Source organism: Macaca fascicularis, chromosome 7 (assembly GCF_037993035.2).
Source record: "Macaca fascicularis isolate 582-1 chromosome 7, T2T-MFA8v1.1".
Classification (NCBI taxonomy): domain Eukaryota; kingdom Metazoa; phylum Chordata; class Mammalia; order Primates; family Cercopithecidae; genus Macaca; species Macaca fascicularis.
Window position 1 is genome coordinate 47,628,494 of NC_088381.1, and position 22,721 is coordinate 47,651,214.

The 22,721-nt window shown below is 44.6% G+C and overlaps 1 protein-coding gene across 1 annotated transcript; it reads right to left on the bottom strand.

Annotated features, from left to right (window-relative positions):
• Positions 1-250: 250 nt before the first annotated feature.
• LARP6 (La ribonucleoprotein 6, translational regulator) lies at positions 251-22,254 on the bottom strand. The gene is made up of 3 exons (XM_015452491.4): positions 21,978-22,254; positions 5,266-5,476; positions 251-1,802 (listed from the first exon to the last, which is right to left on the bottom strand). The coding sequence occupies exons 1-3, from the start codon at positions 22,175-22,177 to the stop codon at positions 738-740; spliced, it is 1,476 nt and encodes a 491-aa protein (XP_015307977.3). The 5' UTR covers positions 22,178-22,254; the 3' UTR covers positions 251-737.
• Between the last annotated feature and the right edge of the window lie 467 nt (positions 22,255-22,721).

Sequence of the window (22,721 nt, forward strand, 5' to 3'; positions counted from 1 at the left end):
GCCCTGGGGTATAGTGAGGAACCCTAAGTGCCCTGACTTGATCACTATGCATTATAAACATGTAACGAAGTTTCTCATGTAGCCCATAAATGTGTACAAATAAAAAAATGTTTAAATGTTCTCTTAAAGAAAAGAAAGATGTCTCAGCTAATCGCCTCGAGGCCTCATGACATGCCACCCACAGCTCTGTTAGACAGGCACAGACTTTTGTCAGGCACAATCTATAACCTCAAAGTCAGCACTCCCAGTGGGGTGTTTTATTATTTATTTACTTGACAGGTAACATCGATTTGGTCCTATAAGACACCATGCTAAAGGCTTAACTACTTGTTGTTGCACAAGGTAACTCTCCTGAACTCTCAGGAAGCCCTTGCATGGCCTATCAAGGACAGCTCAGTCACTGAAGGGAAAAACTCCATACCAAAGAAGAGAGATGCTGCCAGAGTTTCCCAAGGGAACCTCCATCCCACAGCCCTTCAGGGCCATCACACTCACTCACATCAGCCATCATCGAAATAGTGGCCACGCTGGGAAGAACAGGAGTCCTGAACTAGAAGGTGGTCTTCAAACCATGGCGTACCGGTTTATATATATTACAGATAGATAAATTAAGAGGTCTATATGTATACAAAATCTCTCAAAGAGGAATGAATTCCATTCTGTCATGCCAGATATTTGTCAGAAACTTGAAAACGAAGGTGGTTTTCAGCGGAGCTGGTATTAAAAATAGAAGGTATTTATACACAGGCCCTGCTTCTCTCATGGCCATGAAATCCTCTGGTGTTGTCAGGGCCCCTGGGCAACCTCAGCACCCCCACAGGTAACCCATCTGCAGTCTGCATCTTCCGAGAGAGCAGGGGACTCACACCAGGGCTTTTCTCCTGGGTCCCCATCTCGGCTTGGCGGCGCCTCCGGACCCAGGGGCTGCCAGAGGGAGTGACGCTGCTGTCAGAGGAATAATCCATACATTTGCGGAAGATCTCAGGGCTGGTGCTGCAGTTCAGTCTACCTTCCTCCGCCAGTGGGGACTTTCTGGAAACGCCTTTGCGTTGGGCCAAGGGGCTGCTCCAAGGACTTGTGCACGGGGAGGCATTTGGACTCAGAAAGAGATTCTGGTGGCCAGAAGGGCTGAGCTTGTTGGTGGCCATGTGCCGTCGGCCCGCCATAGGGGACGTGGGGTTGCTCTCGGGGTCAGAGGAGCTGTTGGCAGAAGACTCATCACCCATGTACTGAAGCTCCTCCACTCTCTTGTTCAGGGACTTGTTCAGGTGGATGCTCGCAGTGGGCTCCTCGTCATGATTTTTGTCTTTGGCAGGTTTCTTTTTGGGTGGCTTCATACCAATCAGGACAGCTTTCATGTTCTCTTTGCCCTGAGATTCTGTGATCATGAACTCATGGGCTTTGATAGCTGCTTCCACCTCCTCGAACTCCACAATGGCACACTCCTGGGTCCCCACTTGGCTGTAGCGGCTGCTGATCCTCCGGATGTCAGGGGGCAGCTCTCTCCCAGGTTTGAGGATCCGCACTGACGAGATGACTCCAAAAGTCCCAAAAAGCTTGAGCAGGTGTTCCATCACCTTCTCCTGCACCCTGCCATTCTTCTGGGGGGTGGCCAGAGCCCACAGCTTAGGAGACAGGTAGAGATCATAGACCAGGAGCATCTTGCTGGGGAGGTTCTCGTTGGGGAACAGTGGGACGGGGGTGGTCCTCCTCACCTTCCGGTGGTCCTCATTCAACTCAAGGACCACTGAATACTTCAAGGCATGTGCTGTGGTTCTCCAGTCCCGCGTAAGGTGTTTCACCTGCAGAACAGAAAGCAAATCTGAAATAGTATCTAATGCCCTTGTCCATCCTTGTGTACACTATAAGCTCCCTCTCTCACTTCCTTATCCCTGTAACACCAGAATCCCTGTATTCTAGTGTCTAGAATCATACGTAGTATGTGTAAACACTCAAAAATCTAGTCAATGAATAAGTGAATGAAAACAAGTTCTACAATTTCAAACAAGGGCACCACAGCAGTGTTGTCCAACAGAATTCTCCATGAAAATGGAAATACTCTATTCTGTGCAAGTTTAGAGGTTAAATTGCAGGCTCTGGAACAAGGCTGTTGTATACACAAATCAAAGACCCACCTCTAGCTTGCAGTAAGACTTAGAAAGTTATTCAACCTCTTAGTGCCTCAACTTGCCCTGGAAAATGGAGATGTTAATAGTGCATTTATTCATTCATGCACTATTAAAAATAGAAGGTATTTTTAATAGTGGATTCTTTTTTTGAATGTGGATAGTAAAGATCAGAAATGTTGACCACCACTTAGTGGTTAAACAATGTGGGCTCCAAAGCCAGACCACTAGTTTCAAGCCCAACTCTACCAATCTAGCTGTTCAGCCTTGGGCAAGTTAATTACCCAAGTAAAGTCTGTTTTTTTCTGGAATAAAATTGAGATAACACCTGAACATTTCTCTTGCACTTGTTGGGCCGTCTCAAAGAGCTGTCCTGAAGATTAAACGAATAAATATATACATGTACATATGTATGTACAGACACATACAAACTCATTTACATATAAAACAGAACAGTGTCTAGCTCACAGTGAGCACTCAATTATCATGTGCTATCATTATTTCAAATATTACGTGTCATCATTTTGATAGGATTTGGAGATTTTAACATTCAAATGCTTCTCTAAAGCAGTATTTCTGCATTTCGGCATTTGATACAGAGAAGGTTCCAAAAGATCTTTCACATTTCACTGCAATATCTCCTGAGAATGACATGAACTATTTCAACTTGAAATTAAATCCAACTTGGGCCTCACTAAGAATGGTGAAATAATCCCTCCCTCCTCTGTTGGTGGAAATTGTGTGTATCAATGTTGTAGTATATGAAAGCTATATTTATACTGTAAAACAGTAATTTTCTAGAGGCCCACTTCCGGTGAAGTGAATGCCAGGGGGAATGAGTCATCCCAAAGAAATAGTGAAGGTGGGTGGGGTGGGTGACCTGAGCCCGTAATGGCGAGATCCCCCTAAGTCCTCTGAGAACAGGCCAACATAGCTGCTCTGCAAAAGAACTGGGAACTCCAGGTGCCTCTGAGCATAAAGCAGGAACTTCATGAAATTCAAGAAGGAAAGGCTCACTCACTGAGCAGGATGGGGAAACCCTGGCAGACCCATTACTATACACAGGCTCCTAGAGAGATAGTACTGTCCACTGTAGCCTGCAGCCTCTGGGTGAAATGGCTCAGACTTAGGCTACTAGAAGAACACGGGGCCAAGGGCACAGAGAAGGCGGCCCAGGCCAAGGGTCGGATTTTAGGTGGACAGAGTTGAGGAATCCAGAAAGGGTGAAGCTGATGACTGCAGGTGAGTGTAAGGCTGGGGGAAAGCCAGGCAGTGGCTCACTGTGGGGTGAAACATGGTGGAGCCTTCTCCAAAAACAGCTAGGGAGGGAGCACTTGGGAGATAAAAAGAGACAATTTCCTAAGCCTGAAGCTTGAGCTAGGAGCACCCGGAGAAACTACAGCACTGCCTTACTCAGAAGGCTACAGAAGTCTGTGGGGGACCACATTTCGTTGCAAGAGAAGCAGGCTCTGCAAGGACTGAATATCCCTCCTGAGCCAGAAGCAAGGTCCACTGGAAAATCTCGGTTACAGTCCGAGCATCCTAAGCCTGGGTCCGTGACCATTCATAAGGAAGGTCCAGGTAGCACCTGAGAAAAGGGGCCAGGGAGCTTTCGTCCTTGTGCAATTACTAGAAGAACTCTAAGGTTTCAGAAACATTGTAATTTCCCTGTGTTTTTTACCTTTGTCATGTATGTTTCCCTTTTGTGATTAACAGGAAATCCTTCAGAATGAAAAGGATCTTTGCTCTGATTTTGGAGGTGTTAGGGAGTCTGTCTGTACTCTGCAGCCAGGTTTCAACAGAGAAGAACATTCCTAAATTGGTCCATAAGTGGCAGCTTAAAGAGGAAAGCAAAACAGGCTGACTCTTGGGGTCCCTGGGGAGGAATAAAGAGATGTGCGGGATGATTCCACTGGCTGCTTCATTTTGGAATCCCCCACAAACACTTTTCATATGAAGGCTTGCTCACTGTTCTCTGGTCATTAAAATATCCCTTCCATTCCCCTGTACCTAGAAAACTCCTACTCATCCTCCAAAATCCTATTTCAATGTCACCTTCTCTGGGAAGACTTCTCAATTCTCCAGACAGGGTTAGTTGCTCTGATCAACTAGCACCCAACAGTACTGTGTTCTCTCTTTTGTCCTACTGTATGTGGTCACATTGTAATCTTTCAGATCTCTCTCATTTATTGGACTGTGAGCTTGTCAAGTACAGGGGGAGTACCATCTTCATTCTGTACATCCTGCGCCTGGCACACCACTCAGCAGAGACAATGAGTATATTTGATGAATGAATAAAGGAAAAACAGTGAGAGGGCCAGGCAGAGTACACCAGTGGGTGAGGCAGGGAAGAGGTCCAAGGAGAAAAGCTCTCCTCCAGTGCTCTCTGACAAAGTACACAGACAACTTGGCCGGGACCCACTTGTTACGCATCCCGTTATGCAACAGGCCGCGTGGTGCTTTTCCATTCTAGTAAATGCACTTCCCCCAAGGGAGACACAGAGTTCTTATTCCAACTCGTCTGTCAACTCTCTGAGAAGTAGACAGTACACAGCCCAAACACTGGATCTATATACGGCAGGGACAAGCAGTCTGCTGCCCAGATGGCAGCAATAATTACAAATCTCATCTCCCTATTGTATAGATGAGGACGATGGCGCCACACAGGCAGAGCATTTGTGTCTTAGAGAAGGTTCATTTCTGATAGAGCTGGGTGCTCATTCTCTCCCTTTACTTATTCAACTTGACAAATGAAAAGCTTGGATTTCATATAATTTTAGGTCTGGCAGGTATCTCTCAAGACCATCGAGTCCCTCTGTCCTGGTACCGCATCCTCCCGGCCACCCACTTGCCTGGCAAAAGTGCCTGAACTTTACTAAGAACAAGTAATACTTTTTCATAACTGCTGCCAGCTGAGATTTGTCCCAATGCCCAGGACCCTTTTAATAGTGTGGGAGTGTATTCCTAACAATCCTAAATCCCTTCTCCTAGCTATTTTTCTCTTTGTCAGGCACAGACTTAATTTTAAAAATTGTTCGTCATCAGGTTTCAAGGGAGTAAAAAAAAAAAAAAATGTTTAGAACCACAACCCAAAACACACTTGAAATCCTTGAAGCAGCTTCTGAGAACCAAGCCTCACCTTTTTAAAGGACGTGAGTAGCTTAACGCTCACATATCCCAGCTTGTTCCTCCTCACGTGCTTTAGCAAAAAGGCGTCCTTCTCCAGGTTTTCATCTGAAAAGTAGAATTCGATCTGATCCACCAGTTTCTTGATCAACTCCTCGTCCGGGGGCTTCCACTCCTGCTCCAGGTCCTCACGCTCATTCTCGCCTCCACTTGCAGTGGTGCCACTGAGACCAGAAGGAGACACCAGGTGTTAGAGGTTGAACTGTGTCCCCCAAAAATTCATATGTTGAAGTCCTGACCCGCAGTACCTTGGAATATGATGTTATTTGGAAATGGGGGTCACTGCAGATGCAATTAATTAAGATGAGGTCTTACTGGAGTAGGGTAGACCCCCTAATCCAACACAACTGGGGTCCTTATCAAAAGGGGAAATTTGAACACAGACATGCACACAGAGAGAACATCATGTGAAGGCGAAGGGAGACACTGGGGTGATGCAGCAAAACCCAAGGAATGCCAAAGACTGCCACTAGAAGTGAGGAAAGATGCCTGGAATGGATCCATTTCTAGTACTTTCAGAGGGCACTTGATTTCAGGCTTCAGACCTCCAGAACCATGAAACAATATATTTCTGTTGTTCTAAACCATCCAGCTCATGGTATTTTGTTATGGCAGCCCTAGGTGATGACACTGGGTCACATGGTCACAGAAGGAGAGATTTGCCCCCAAACAGCTAAGAAGTCAATCTTTCATTTTTAACAAGTATGGAAGATCATAAAAATAATAACTGGCCAGGCATCGTGGCTCCCATCTGGAATCCCAGCACTTTGGGAGGCCAAGGCAGGCAGCCTGAGCCCAGGAGTTTGAGACCAGCCTGGGCAACATAGCGGGACCCCTGTCGCTACAAAAAACACACAAAAAAATTAGCCAGGTGTGGTGGTGCAGGCCTATAGTCCCAGCTACTTGGGAGGCTGAGGTGGGAGGAGAGCTTGAGCCTGGGAGGTCTAAGTTGCAGTGAGCCAAGATTGCACCACTGCACCTCAGACTGGTTGATAGAGTGAGACCCTGTCTCAAAATAAGAATAATTATTATTATAACAACACCCTCTGCTGACATGTATGTGGCGCTCTGCCCCCATATGTTTTTCACATATGGCAAAATGTTTTTCACATATACCCTCTTATTCTTCCTCTTCTACTCCACCCCCTCAAATCCTAGTTTCTAGAAGACAGTATAGCAGTCACTTGACCTTTCAGTAAGATCCTCCATATTTATTAAAGAAAAAAAGCTTGATTTCTTAGCTGGTTCAGGACAAGACCTGGAGTGCAGTGGTGCGATCTCCATGTGGATACATGATCACTGCCTCTCAGGAGTCACTGCAGTGGTGCGATCTCCATGTGGATACATGATCACTGCCTCTCAAGCCACCTGCCTTGGCCTCCCAAAGTGCTGGAATTACAGATGGGAGTGTAATTTCCTAGGGCTGCTGGCTCTAGGAGTCCTGGCTTTAGAGTTAAGACTGCCTGGGTCCAAATGCTTGGTTCAGACTGAGTATCCCTTATCCCAAATGCCTGGGACCAGAAGTGTTTCAGATTTCCGATTTTTCCAGAGTTTGGAATATCTGCAGATACGTAATGAGATATCTCAAGGATAGGACCCAAGTCTAAATGCAAATTCATTTATGTTTCATATATACCTTGTACAGATAACCTGAGGTAATCTTATGCAACATTTTTAATAATTTTGTGCATGAAACAAAGTTTCTGAACCAGCGGAAAGCAAAGGTGTCGCTGTCTCAGTTTTTAACCCATGTTAAACCTGTGGTGTCATGGTGGCTCAAAATGTTTCTGATTTTACAGCATTTCAGATTTTGAATTTTTTTATTAAGGATGTTCAACCTGTACCACTGTTTATTAGTTAAGTAAATTTAGGCAAGGAACTCCACTGCATCTCACTTCAGTTTCATCACCTGTAAATTGGGAATCATGATAGTCCCTACCCTCATGGGAGTGTTGTGAAGATTCAATGAATTAATACGTGAAAATATCCAGAAGAGTGCCTAGCATACCCTCAAAGCTCAGTAGGCACAGATAAATTCCTTCACTCATTCATAGGAGGCAGATCTAGAATTTAAACTCAAATCCTCTGTCTCCAAATCCAGTATACATAATAGCTTATATGTTTTGCTAGGACCCTGCAATGGACTCTGGAAACAATCCCGTCACCAGGCTCTTCTTAATAAAGCCCACCACCACCAGCAGCACCACCTGGGTAGACTTCCTTCTCTCCCTCTCCCTAAGAACATTAGGTGACAGGAACAAGCCAAAGCAATCCTGGACAGAGCTTCCTTAGGAAGGCTAATCTTTCATAAGGGGATTATAACAATTTCAAACCAATAAACATTTAGAGAATACTGATTATCCACATCATAACTGATGCCATTATTAGAAGTTAGCAGAAAGTTGCAGGTAGGTAGTTATAGGAGTTGGTTTAGCAACTCAATGTCAGGACCAGTAATCTCAACAGGCCTATTACTGTGATCGCTTAACGCTGGAAAAGACACATACATATATGTCCTTCAACAAAATTTTCATTGGCTCTCAGCCTCACAAAGAAAAAAAAAGAAAAGAAGCAACTGTGGAATACTCAAAATGAGGGAAAAAAATATGGCAAGAGAGAAAAAAGCAAATAAATCTATTTAATAATTTTTCAAATTCAGAAATTATAATTAGTATAAAATATAGGCATTGGTTGATTAAAAATAAAGAGTTTTAGCTATTTGCCTGTAGGCAGCCTGGGAATGGCTTTTAAAATACCTTATTGATGTCTCAAGGTAAATACGGAGTGAAGAGGCCTGGCGCGGTGGCTCACACCTGTAACCCAGCACTTTGGGAGGCTGAGGTGGGTGGATTACTTGAGGTTGAAGTTCAAGACCAGCCTGGCCAACATGGTGAAAGCCCATCTCTACTAAAAATACAAAAAAGTAGCTGGGTGTGGTGGTGCATGCCTGTAATCCCAGCTACTCGGGAGGCTGAGGCAGGAGAATCCCTTGAACTTGGGAGGTGGAGGTAGCAGTAAGTGGAAATCACACCACTGCACTCCAGCCTGGGTGACACAGCGAGACTGTCTCAAAAAAAAAAAAAAAAAAGAAAGAAAGGTATAGTGAAGAAAATAACAGGGAGACTAAATTTTAAAGTTTTTTTTTTTTTAAGTCTTGTTAAAATGGGATGATAAAAATCAGGCATTAAGCTGACTCACCCAACATCCAATAGCAAACACTTTCTCAATTGCTTTCTTCTTCTTCTTCTTCTTTTCTTTTCTTTTTTTTTTTTCTTTTTTTTTTTTGAGAAAGAGTCTTGCTGCATTGCCCAGGCTGGAGTGCAGTGGCGCGATCTCGACTCACTGCAAGCTCCGCCTACTGGGCTCACGCCATTCTCCTGCCTCAGCCTCTCGAGTAGATGGGACTACAGGCGCCCGCCACCACGCCCGGCTTCAATTGCCGTCTTTACTCTAGAGGCTATAAAAACTAAATGTTATGGCCGGTAACGCTTAAGTGAAAATCTCTTGGCCCTGCCCCTTCCCCTTTTATCTTCTTTGAATGTGGATGCGATGGTTGAATCTGTAGCAGCCATTTTACTACCATAAGGAAAAGGCCAAGAGAATCAGCTTGGCCTGATTTGTTGACATTATTGGCCCTGACATTATTAAGTTGTTGGACAAGCTCTTGTAACTATCTACCTGCAGATTTTTTATTATTACATGAGAAAGATCAAGTCCAATTTGTTTAATTCACTTGTTGGGTTTTCTATTACTTAAACAGCCAAATACAATAGTAACCTCAGCAACACTGCATGGAGAAAAGAGGTCCTCAAAACATCCCGAAGGCAAAACATCAGCAGGACAACCAATAGAATGAAAAAGGAGATGCAAGAAGGACAGAACAAATTTCACTTTATTAGGGAAAGTTTACCCCCTAAATAGTAATTAAAACAGATGGGTTGAGGCCAGGCATGGTGGCTCATGCCTGTAATCCCAGCACTTTGGGAGGCTGAGTCGGGCGGATCACCTGAGGGTAGGAGTTTGAGACCAGCCCGGCAAACACGGTGAAACCCCACCTCTAACAAAAATATAAAAATTAGCTTGATGTGGTGGTGGTCGCCTGTAATCCCAGCTACTTGGGAGGCTGAGGCAGGAGAATCGCTTGAACCCGGGGGATGGAGGTTGCAGTGAGCCGGGATTGCACAACTGCACTCCAGCCTGGGCGAAACTCCATCTCAAAACAAACAAACAACAACAACAAAAACAAAAAACAGATGAGTTGAATATAACAGACAAAATAACTACAAATGCAAAGGAAATTCCTGGCCCAGCTAACAAAGATGTCAATAAATCACAGGGGATGGGGCCAGGTGTGTGCTAATGGCCAGTGAAGAGTTTTGAGCAGACTCAGGAGTATTGGCAAAATGGTCTAACTTACTACAAATAGCTAGTATCTCAGAAATGACTGCACTACCAAAGAGAGCCACAGGCAAGTTAGTCCTACTCCCAAACCACAGCAATAGATGCTATGACAAAAGGTAAACTCATAAACAAATAAAGCATAACGGAAGAAAGACAGTATAATTTCTCAGTCTCTCTAATGCTTATTCCAGAGCTTCCCAATCTTCCCAAGGCCTGCCATGTCTGCTTTACTGCCTGCAGATGATTCTATCTCAGACTGGATGGAGAAGATGGAGTTCATCCAATCAAGTTTCTCTAGACCTTCATTGGGCAACCCCTTCTCCCTTTTCCCAACCTTTGCTCCAGCTTCTTCTGTGTCTCTAGACATCCATCAAAGAACTTGTAGCCATATCCAGGTGTCTCTTCTCCATCTTGGTTCTTGATATAGTTTGAATGTAGTCTTAGCCAGATCTCATGTTGAATTGTAATCCCCAGTGTTGGAGGTGGGGCCTGGTGGGAGGTAGTTGAATCAAGGGGTGGTTTCTCATGAATGGTTTAGCACCATCCCCTTGGTGCTGCCCTTTTGATAGTAAGTTCTTGTAAGACTTGGTCATTTAAAAGTATGTGGTAATTCCCCCCACCCCCACCATCACCAACTGTCTCTCTTGCTCCTGCTTTCATGATGTGATGTGCCTGTTCTCCCTTCACCTTCTATACCACGATTGTAAGCTTCCTGAGGCCTCACCAGAAGCAGATGGTAGTGCCATGCCTCCTATACAGCCTGCAGAGCCAAGAGCCAATCAAGCCTCTTTTCTTATAAATTACCCAGTCTCAGATATTTCTTTACAGCAATGCAAGAATGGCCTCACACAGTCCTCTTGCCCCGATGCAGGATCTGACACTATTGACCACCTTCTTCTTGATACTCTCCCCCTGGGCTTATGTGACTTATTCTTTTCTGATTCTTGTCCCCATTTTACTGCCCTCTATGTCTCCTCTTTCTCTCTCCATTTATTTCATTTTATTCATTTATTTATTTTTTGAGACTGGATCTTGCTCTGTCGCCTCAAGTTGGAAGGCAGTAGCACAAACACAGCTCCCTGCAGTCTCAGCCTCCCAAGCTCAAGCAATCCTCCCACCTCAGCCTCCCAAGTAGCTGGGGCTACAGGCATGTGCCATCATGCCTGGCTAATTTTTCTTTTCTTTTTTTTTGTAGAGATGGGGTTTTGCCTTGTTGCTCAGACTAGTCTTGAAACCCTGGGCTCAAGTGATCCACCCACCTCAGCCTCCCAAAGTGGTGGGATTACAGGTATGAGCCACCATGCCTGGTTTCTCTTCATTTCAAAGTGTAGGTGTTACCCAAGTATCTATCCCTGACACTTTATCCCCTAGCAACCTCTACACTTCAGCTCCTATAAGCTCATCAAATTCAAATCTACCCCCACCAGCCTGTCTGCCCCACACCTTCCTCTCCTTCCTGAGCTCCAGTCCTCGATTCCTAACTGCATGCCAGACATAACTGCACTAGGACAATCTGATGTAGTATCAGATTAAATATGTCCACAGTCTAACTTCTCACCTTCTGCAGAACCTGACCTTAGGCAGGACTGAAGCCTGGGCCTATCAACAGGCATTCTATCTGGGAAGTTGACCTTCCTTTCACACAGTCTCACAGTAGACTATCCATAATGTATCGGGGGTGACTCTGCATCAATTATTTGCACCCACTGAGCAGACAGGCAGATAGCCAGAGATTCCAGAACAGGTGGGTGATACTGTGGAGGTGACATAAACCCCTATGCAAGTGCAGAGGTGAGCTTCTTGGGCTTGGAGGACTCCACCCTCTGCATGAGTGCTGTCAGCAGCAACTGTGCATCTCCAAAGGGGGATCTTGGGGGAGTTGGAAACCCTATGTTATATCCAGGAGCAGGCTGCATTGCTTCCTGTTTGTGAAATAGCCTTCAAAAGGGAAAAGATACCATATCTTTTAAGAATATTAAGTTTATATCCTTTAAGTCTGAATATTGTCAACTTTTTGTCGATTACAACCATCCTGTGAAAATCATGTATCTTCCCTCCCAATCCACCCCGCCAACTACTTTCCCTATTCACTCTTCTATGTACTTAAGCTCAAGACGTAGGATGTATCCTTTCACTCTCTCTTTTGCCCCCACATTTAGTCAATTATAAAGTGCTTATTTCATTTTGAAGGGTCTCCCATCTGTTCTCTCTTTGCCAGTCCAACCATCCTCATTATTTCTCCCTTGGACACAATATCTCATTGAAACATGATTCCAAAAAATTAAAGTAATAGATAAACATAGCAAAAACTAAAATAAAATAGTAGGGAACTTATAAAGAAACCAATAATTCCCCACTCCACCCTTCCTCCCTAAAGGTAACTTCTCTTCAGCCATTTAGTTCTTAGGAGAGTTATCTCATAGCTCTATAAAATATGCTTATAGCTCTATTTCTCACTTGCCAACTGTAGTCATTCTCTATTCATGTCTTACTATATAAAATGAGGATTTGGGGTCACTTATGACTTATGTCCCTAAATAACCTTCTTCAAATTTTTAAAATTTTCTTTTCATTTTGGTCCTTCTATTAGCCTTCTATTTGTGGTTTTAGTGTTTTTCTTCTTTCTTTTTTTTGAGACGGAGTCTCACTCTGTCGCCCAGGCTGGAGTGCAGTGGCATGATCTTGGCTCACTGCAACCTCCACCTCCGGGGTTTAAATGATTCTTCTGTGTCAGCCTCCTGAGTAGCTGGGATTACAGGGGCACGCTGCCATGCCTGGCTAATTTTTTGTATTTTAGTAGAGACGGGGTTTCACCGTGTTGCCCAGGCTGGCCTCAAACTCCTGAGCTCAGGCAATCTGCCCACCTTGGCCTCCCAAAGTGCTAGGATTAAGGCATGAGCAATCACACCCAGCCTTTTTTTTTTTTTTTTTTTTTTTTAAGATGGTCTCACTGTCGCCCAGGCTGGAGTACAGTGGTGCAATCTCGGCTCACTGCCACCTCTGCCTCCCAGGTTCAAGCGATTCTCCCACCTCAGCCTCTCAAGTAGCTGGGACTACTGGCACGCAAAACCACACCCGGCTAATTTTTGTATTTTTAGTAGAGACAGAGTTTCACCATGTTGGCCAGGCTGGTCTCAAACTCCTGACCTCATGTGATCTGCCTGCCTCAGCCTCCTAATGTGCTGGGATTACAGGCGTGAGCCACCATGCCCGGCCCTATTTATGTTTTAAAATAATACACTTTAAGTGGTTTCTTATTCCATAAACATTAAAAAGTATTTTTCAATTTCTTGCTACATATGATATATTAATACACACTACTGTCCTATCCTCTTTTCCATCTCACCTATTTCCAACCTTCCATATTGCATCAGATGTACTTTTATTTCATTTTGCCATGGTTCATAATATATCATTCTATTAGGTAACTAATATTCTATATTTTATCTATAGCTACGTACTGAAAATTGAAAGTCAATCAGTTGTATTTTATTATTATGACGATGTAAACACTGTTTCCTAATAGGGCTAAGTCATTTGCTAAGATTACATTTCTTGTCCTAAAGTTCTATTAGTTGACTGACCACGTGGATTGGTCCTCTATGTTTATTTTTCCTTCCATATGATCTGTCCTTGTTTTTGTTTGTAATTTACACACTAAGGGATTTCTTTGACATTATATTCTAACCTTTCTTATGGAATTTTTAAATTTTAGTAGTTATTTATTTAGTTTCTAAGAACTCTTTTTGGTCCTTAGATCATTGCCTTCTAAGAGCTTCCTACTCTTGTTTTGTGGATGCAGTATCTTAAATTCACTCTCAGGGTCCCAGTTGGAGTATACATTTTTGAGTCCTTTGTTTCAACATCATCACCTCTGTATCCTTTGGGGTCAGTTCTTCCATTTAACTTTCATGCCACTGATTTTCTTCATGTGACTAATAAATGATTCATTTTTTCTTTATTAAAGAGTTTAATAAACTTATTTTTGAATAGTTTTAGATTTACAGAAAAGTTGTGAAAATTGTACAGAGAGTTCCCATATATACACCCAGGCTTGCTCTGTTATAAATATCTTGCATTAGTATGGTACATGTGTTACAACCAATGAACTAATTGCAATTAGTTCATTAGTTCATTATATATTATTATTAGCTAAAGTCTATATTTTATTCAGATTTCCTTAGTTTTTGCCTATTGTCCCTTTTTCTGTTCCAGGATCCCATCCAGGACACCACAACACATTAATACATTAAGCTGTCGTGTCTCCTGAGGCCCCTCTTGGCTGTGACGGTTTTCCTTGTTTTTGATGACCTTGACAGCGTTGAGAAGTACTGGTTAGGTATTTTGTGGAATGCCCCTCAATTGGGATTTTTCTGATGTTCTTTGTCACGATTAGATTGGGATTACGGGTTTTGGGGAGGAGGACCACAGAGGTAAATTTCCATTTTCAGCACATCCTGTCAGGGTACATGCTATCAACATGAATGATCACTGTGGAAGTTAACCTTGATCAGCTATCTGAGGTAGCTTTTGTCAGGTTTCTCCCCTGTAAAACTACTGCCTTTATCCCCATTCCCATACTGTGCTCTTTGGAAGAAGGTCACCGTACACAGCCCACACTTAGGGTGTGGGGAGTTATACTCCACAGCCATTCACTGTGAAGGCAAAAGGTACGTGTGCTTTTTCTTGGAGGGTTGTAAGTTGTACACTCCCACTGGTTTTCTTCCTAGATGGCGCTATGTACACAGGTGGGGCACGCCAAGTGGCAGGCTTCACATGAGGGTGAACAGGCAGGGAATCATTAAGCTGGGGGCTCTACTCAAATGGGGAAGGCTTTACTCTGCAGCTGCCAGCTCTGCTTTCGCATCCCTAGATCTCCGTAGTGAGCTCATTCAATTCCTTTAGAAAATAATCTTGTCTCTTTTTTTTCCCCCCTTAAAAATAAAATACCTGCTACTTTTACTGGCAGACAGAGAGGCTAGGAAATGGTTCTAAAGGAAGAATTTAAATTACCTTTCAGATATTTGTAGCCCTTTTTACTCCTGCATCTTTGGTATATTTCCCAACCAGAGTCTTTCGAGGGTTCTGTCTTCCCACCTCCTGCCACCTCCCGTGTTATATTTTAGGCTACAGCCTCCTCCACTCTGTGCTGTATTAAATGTTTTGAAGAACAGCTAGAATATGTCACTGCTTTACTTGATGTCACTGATTTACTTTAATAGTAATAATAAAAGGTTTTCTATTTCCTGTTAAATAAAATTCAAAATCTTCAGCTCCCAACCAGGCATGGTGGCTCACACCTGTAATCCCAGCACTTTGGGAGGCCAAGGCAGGAGGGTCATTTGAGGCCAGGAATTCGAGACTAGCTTGGGCAACGTAGCAAGACCCTGTCTCTACAAAAAATTTAAAAATTAGCCAGGTATGGTCGTGCACACCTGTAGTCCAGGCTATTTGGGAGGCTGAGGTGGGAGGATTGCTTAAGCCCACGAGGTCAAGGCTACAGTGAGCCATGACCGCACCACTGCACTCCAGTCTGAGTGACAGAGTGAGACCCTGTCTCAAAAACTACATACATACATACATACATACATACATAATAATAAAAAAACCCTGTCTCAAAAACTACATACATACATACATACATACATACATACAGAATAATAATTTAAAAAACCCACAAAGTCTTCAGTTCCTTATTCAGATTCATTTAGAATCTGGCTGTAACCAGCGTCAAAACTTATTTCCATCGGTGTCCTTTCAGATCCTTTGCTCCAAACAAACAGAAAGACATGGCTATCTGTAAGTGTCACAAACTTTCTGGACTCTGTGCCTTTGAACTTGCTGTTTCTGTCTCTGAATGCCTTGCTCCTCTCTCTCGGGTCTAAATTCTAGTCACACATTAAGGTCCATCTTAAATGCAATTCTCCTAGGAAAAAAAAAGTCATTTCTACTTCTCCCAATACTTATCTATATTTGTATTATAGCTACTTGTGTGCATATTTTATTAGCAGCCTGAACACTGAGTTGAGAGTAGAACTCGAGCTGGTTTCTTTCATTATAGTATTACCCCAGAGCCTTGCACGTAATGGGAATTTAAAATGTATCACCAATGTAAAGCAAACAGTTTTGAGGGCAAATCATACCTATCAGGATCCTATCAGGAGGGAGGAAGGATGGTTTCTGATGAATATGTTCTCAGCGGCCTTTCAAGGAGGCTTGAAAAAGTTTTACACTTAAGGTTTTGCTTTGTTTTGTTTTTTAATAAAACATTGTAAAACATTGTAAACTGGGAGTGATGAGGTCTTTTGTTATAGCTATAAACCTGTGAGAAATGGGTAGAAATAAAGGGGTACATTTTAAAACAGATAATTGGGTTCCATGAATCAGTGTTGAATTTTTTTTTTTTTTTTTTTTGGATATTGTCTCACTCTGTCACCCAGGCTGGAGTGCAGTGGCACGATCTTGGCTCACTGCAACCTCTGCCTCCTGGGTCAAGCGATTCTCCTGTGTCAGCCTCCTGAGTAGCTGGGACTACATGTGTGCGCCACCATGCCTGGCTAATTTTTGTATTTTTTAGTAGAGACAGGCTTTCATCATATTGGCCAGCTGGTCTCAAACTCCTAACTTTGCGATCTGCCCATCTTGGCCTCCCAAAGTGCTGGGATTACAGGTGTATCATATTTGTAAATGATTTAGAGAAACAAAATGATTTGTAGCATAAAACATCCAAGGCTACTTTTTTTTATAAAATATCGAATCTGGTTATACTGATTGCACAGTTAATCAAATGATACCCTACAGGAGGAAAATATCCAAACTAAGATGGTGGAATAATGAGACCCTCGCCACAACTTTCAATCCAGGAATGACTTCTCAGACGCATCATCTATCATTGTAGATGGCGGAATATGGTATTTTGACCACCAAGACCAAGAAAATGGTGGACACCAATAAGGAAGGTACCAAACACAAAAGAGAAACATCATTTCTGAAAAACATTAGGGTCCAGGTCCTGTTTGTGTGAGATTTCTTTTGACTCACCTCTAGAACAAGATAATGAATGTGAAATGGCTCAAAAAGGGCAAATTGATAATGCAATATAAAAACACCAGGGTAGATTCAAAAGATAAAGATTCTTCACTGAGACAGATTAAAAACATATACAGGTATGTTCTCAACTTTGTTAAAGGCATCACCCTTTTACAAACCATACTTTGGATGGTGCTAGCAGGGTCACATCTTATGCTTCGGTGGCCCATGGGTTCTTATATATTTATTACAGAGACACGAACTTCCTCTCTGACCCTGTCTTCTGCAATGCTGTTCTGGCATAAGCCCTTGAGCCTGGGAAAGGGATATACAACTAGTGGATATCTCTGCAGGTCTAAATAATGATTTGTAGTACGGAGTAGAGACTACATATATAAGGCACTTAGTTCCACATCTGACAAAAAATTGACATTAACAAAAAAGTAGAGGCCACGGTTGGTGGCTCATGCCTGTAATCCCAGCACTCTGGGAGGCCAAGGCGGCCAGATTACTTGAGGTCAGGAGTTCAAGACTAGCCTGGCCAACATGGTGAAATCCCATCTCGACTAAAAATACAAAAATTAGCCGGGCATGGTGGCGGGCGCCTGTACTCCCAGCTACTCAGGAGGCTGAGGCAGGAGAATTGCTTGAACCCAGGAGGTGGAGGTTGCAGTGAGCCAAGATTGGGCCGTTGCACTCCAGCCTGGATGACAAGAGCAAGACTCTGTCTCAAAAAAAAAAAAAAATTATATATATATATATCTTAGTTCTGTCCACTGAAAGGCTCTGAAAGCAACAATACCCTGGCAAAAGTTAGCTTTCTTAATTCCAGGTCTTGGTTTCTAAATACTTTCTTACTAGTATTTGAAAAAACCAGAGATTCCTGTGGAAATGGCTGAATTCCATGACTGGAGTAGGAAAAGTACAAATTATGCCTGGAATATCTAGTACCAGAAAGCAAGGAAGTGCTTAAAGACTAATGGGCATGTTACAAAAAGACACAAGGAGGCCAGCTTCAAGGGGGTCTGCTAGCTGCAATATAGGCATTTTGAGCACCAGAAATGACTGTGACTAATTATTAAAAAGTGAATAAATACAAATCCATGAATTGGAGAGAGAGGGAGAGTATGAGCTTGAGGAAGAACCCTCATTTAAATTATTTAGTGTAACTATTATATCAAATTATCTCTTTGAAAACTGTAATTAAAGGGAAATAATTAAGCATTTTTTTGCCTCTTTAGGAGAAACTTTTGTTCAATCCAGATGATGAGACAAAACTCTTTAAAAAAAAAAATAGAGCAATGCTAGCTAATAAGTGTACAAAAAAATGTGAAAATTAGAAAATCCTCAATTTTCAATCCCCGGTGAAATAACCAACTTAGGTAAGGATCATCAATAGATGCTAAAATAATTAGGTGAAAAGTCACTGGGGAAAGAATATTGCAAGAGGAATGGATAACTTAGAAGAAATGCACAAATTCCTAGAAACATGCAACCTACCAAGACTAAATTATGAAGAGACAGAAAATCTGAACAGACCAATAACAAGTAAGGAGATTGAATCAGGAATCAAAAATCTCCTACCAAAGAAAAGCTCAAGGCCTGATGGCTTCATTGCTGAATTCCACCAAACATTTAAAGAACAACTAATACCAATACTTCTCAAACTCTTCTAAAACTTTGAAGAGGAGGGAATGCTTCCAAACTCATTTCAAAAGGCCAGCATAACCCTGATACTAAAGCCAGGCAAGGAAAAAAAAACTATGGGCCAACATCCCTGATGAACATAGATGCAAAAATCCTCGGCATAATATTAGCAAACTGAATTCGACAGCATCTTAAAAGGATCATTCACCATGTTCAGGTGAGATCTATCCCTGGGATGCATGCATGGATCTACATATGCAAATCAATACATGTGATACATCAACTTAACAGAACCCAGGATGAGAAGCCCACAAATAACTTGTTAACTGCAAAGGGAAAGACAACCTGTACGATGGAGAAATCTCCTAATCGAATGGTCAAATTTAGCATCACTAAAGGTGAGATGGCTCCTGAGGTGATGCAACATAAAGTTCCAGGCACAGAGTATGAGGCATTCTTGCCAAAATGTTTAAACAGAATCAAATCAAAATCTTAGCCCTAACTTCCAGTTTATAAGAAGCACATGGTACAAAGGAGCAAGTAAAATAAGACCATGAACACATTACCAGACTAATCAAAAATGTGAGACATTCAACAAGATATCTGGCCTCTTCTGTCCAAAATAGCAAAGCATTAGGGGAAAAAATGGTGGAAATTTCTAGATAAACAGATTCTAGAGACATAAGAAGCAAATGCCTCAACCCAGACCATATTCTGGTTTGAGGGGAAAAAATAAACAGCTGTAAAAGACAATTGTGGAACAATCTGGGGAATCCTGAATGTGGAACTTGGCGATTAGCTTATCTTCAGGATTATATTAGGGAATGATAGGTAATTTTCTCAGTTGCAATAATATTGTTAGGGCTTTATAGGGAATGTCATTATTAGGAGTTACAAAATGAAGTATTTAAGGTATAATCTTGTGTAAAACATATCTCAAATGGTTCGGGGGAAAACACATACATTATATATCCATTCACTAAATATGGCAAAATATTAAGTGTTAAATCTAGATGATGGGTCTATGAATTCTCATAGTACTGTTTTTTCATATTTTCTTTATGTTTGAAAATATGTATGTTAAAAAGGTGAGAATAAAAGGAAAGGCATCTTTTTAATGAATGAGATGTGGGGAGATGATCCATGAACATTTTAGAGGTTGTAAAGGCTTTTCTTTATTGTTCGTTTATTCTCTGTTCCCTTATATAAGCCAGGTATTAGGCTAGGTATGGAAATACGAAAAGGAGTAAGATAAGGCAGCTGCTTTCAAGGATCTCACTGTCTAGGGGAGGGGAAACACACATATCTCAACACCATGGAGTGAGTGTGATGACAGAGATATGCATTCGGTCAACAAATATGTCCTATGTGCTGGGTGCTGTGTTAGGTGCTGAAGATACAATGAAGGAAGCAAGCATGGTCCTTGAATTCACCGAGCTCCTATCCCTGTGAGGGAGACACAATGATAGAATCACAATTGTGGAAGGTGCTAGGCATAAAATGTACAGAGTACTACAGCAACAGAGAAGAAAGGAAACACAGCCAGCTCTGGGGTGGGGATTGGGGGTGGGTGGAGAAGAGGCAGCAAAGTTTTAAAGGCTGACTAGAAATCAGTCAATCAGAGGACCTAGAGGTGGGGGTGCAGAGACATGTAGACACAAAATAGCCCCCTGTGCTCAGGCAACTAGACAGAATTGCGGGAGCAGGGAAGGAAGCAATGGGCTGAGGAGATGATGTGAGTGGGTGTCGCATCTTAATGAGCAGATTGAGGAATCTGGGCTTTCTCCTGTAGGCTCCAGGAGCTGAGAACATTCACATCAGGTGATGGCTGCTGCCATGCAAGGCTGGGCCCAAACAGGGGATAGTGTGAATCCTGTTCTTGGCTACATCTCCTCGTGCTTTGGGTGCCTGCCCACTGGGCTCTGTCAGCTCCCTGAAGAACCCCAGGGATTTTCTGGGGTCAACTCTATGCCAGTGGGCAGCAGGAAGGGCTTCAGACTGAACACTTGCTGAGACTCAAGCCATGGGAGCTGGGAATTCTGGAGGAAGAGCAAGAGGGGTTCAGGCAAGAGGCCCACCCATACTGAAGCTTGGTTTCTCCTAGACTTCCATAGGGGATCTTTCCAGGCCTTAAACATAAGTAGAGCTTTAATCCTGACTAATGATACAATCTCACAAATTTAGCCCTCAGGATAGGGATGGCTATTTGCCATTGCCGCAGGAAAATAAAGTTATAAGGATAAACTACTCGGGGCTATTTTACGTACTCGGATATTATCTAACTAGGTGACTGCCTTCTCAAGACTGTGAGCTGTCAGTGACTATGGGTTCATCATTTTTACGCTCTCGGTACTTAGCACAGAGCTAAATGAATCAGGCCTTGCATTATAAAGCCACAGATCTATCTACCGCGTCATATGCTATGGTCCAGCTTTCCTGCCCTACCCTGGTGGGCTGACTTTTCTCCCCTAATAACTGTCTCTACTGGTCTGCCCCGAATCTCGGGGTCCAGAAATCTGACCCTTTAACCTGGGGAAGGGTCAGCCAGTAATAGAGAATGGCTCTGGGCCCAGTATTCATCCACCCTTAAGTTGAGGATTCTCCCAATGAAGTAGATATATGCCTGCCAGGACAATCCTGCAGAACGTTAACAGCTAAACGCCTGGGAAAGGGTCCTAGAAGAAAGAAAGCTCCTAACAAGTGCCTGTTGGCATCCCCCAGAATGTGCAAGTTCTGTCATTTTCCCACTCTCATGTCTATGTCTATGTTGTATCTCCTTTCAACAGCAGGAACAAAACCCCAGTCCTTAAGGGTCTGGGCATTAGTGGACAGGAGCCAAGGTGCCTGCGGACAAAGCTCAGGACCCGGGACAAGGTTAGACAGGTGCCATAGCAGCTCCAAACTACCCAAAACCCAGGAACCCACCTACCCAAGACAGCAAGATGATGATGCAAACATAAAGGTCGGGTGGGAAAGGCTGTGTGAAAATGGGAATCCCCCCAGAGCGGGAGGATGTAAAGCAGCAAGTCCTGTATCTGTCTCAAATTACCATGAAATCCCACCTCCTGGAATCCCCCATCAGCAAGTGTCCGCTGTACCTGGCCTGCCACCACCTAAAGACTGAGCGCATCCAGCGGGACTGGGAAAGGCAGGGCGATGCTGGCAGTGAAGGGTAAGTGGGACCACTCGCAAGGAGAGGGGAAGGCGGGCAGGGATGCACTTTGCAGGGATGTGGGGGTGGTGTCTTGAGGGAGCCCACAGAGAAGAGGCCTCCTCCAGAGGAGCGGGTGGCTTGGATGGCCCGTGAAAGTACTCCTGGATCCCTGAACATCCCCACGTCCGGGCCCCTCAGATCCCGGCCGCCAGCCCTGGGAACCTCGGTGGGGCGACGAAGCTGCGGACTGGGGCACCGGCTGCCTCCACGGGCCGGTTCTGACTCAGGGGCTCGGCCCGGAGCTGCTTCATCGGCAGCGGGGCTGACTCAACCCCCTCTGCCCACGGAGTTGTCGCGCGCAGTCAGCGCCCCGAACTCGCGCGCGGCCCGGCGCCCCCTCGGGGCCCACCTCCCTGGCCGGCCGCCGCGCCTACCTGTGCCCGCGGCTCGGCTCCTCCTCGCTGGCGCTGCCCCAGCCGGGGCTGAGGTACCGGGCCGGGTCCCCGGCGCCCCGCGTCTCCGCCCCCTCCTCCTCGTCCTCCAACTCGTCCACGTCCTCGGCCTCCTGGATGGCGACGCGGATCTGCACCGCCGTCTCAGGCCCGGGCCGAGCCTCCCTGCCAGACTGGGCCATGGCTCGCGGGACTGCGGCGCTGCCGGGGTCCTCACGCCGCGAGGCCCAGCCAGCCGGTCGGCAGCTACTGCAACAAGGGGGCGGGGGCGGTGCGAGCGCGCCCGCCGCTCGGCCCGGGGGAGGAACAGGGGTCGCGGCGCCCCGCCCCGCGCCGCCGCCGCCGCCGCCGCCGCCACCACCACCACCACCCCGACCGCTAGCTGAGCGCCCGCGCAGGCGGGGCCTCGGAGGTGGAGGGCGGCTTTCCGGAGCTCCTCCCGCGGAGGCCTGTCCCGGAAGGATCCCCGCGACCCCCGATCCCTCCCTCCGTCCTCTCGCCGCTGTGGGGCCCTAGCCGGAGAAGAGGCGTCAGGGCTCCCTCCTCCTGCGCCTACTTTCACGGCGCCGCAGGAATGGGCACAGCACAGCTGACTTCTGTTTGTGCTTGACTCCGGGGGTGGCAGGCGCAGACCACAGCTCCAGGGGCTTCCAGGCCTCCTGCGTGTCTTCCCCACTGACGTGCCAAGATGAGAAAATCTCCATCGTTAGTCTCTTTGACATAATA

Excerpts from the sequence above, each read along its gene's own strand:
- LARP6 (XM_015452491.4), bottom strand. The coding sequence starts at position 22,177 with ATGGCCCAGTCTGGCAGGGAGGCTCGGCCCGGGCCTGAGACGGCGGTG. Across the intron at positions 5,477-21,977 it reads GAGCCGAGCCGCGGGCACAG|TGGCACCACTGCAAGTGGAG; the intron begins GTAGGCGCGGCG and ends TTCTGGTCTCAG. Across the intron at positions 1,803-5,265 it reads TACTCACGTCCTTTAAAAAG|GTGAAACACCTTACGCGGGA; the intron begins GTGAGGCTTGGT and ends TCTGTTCTGCAG.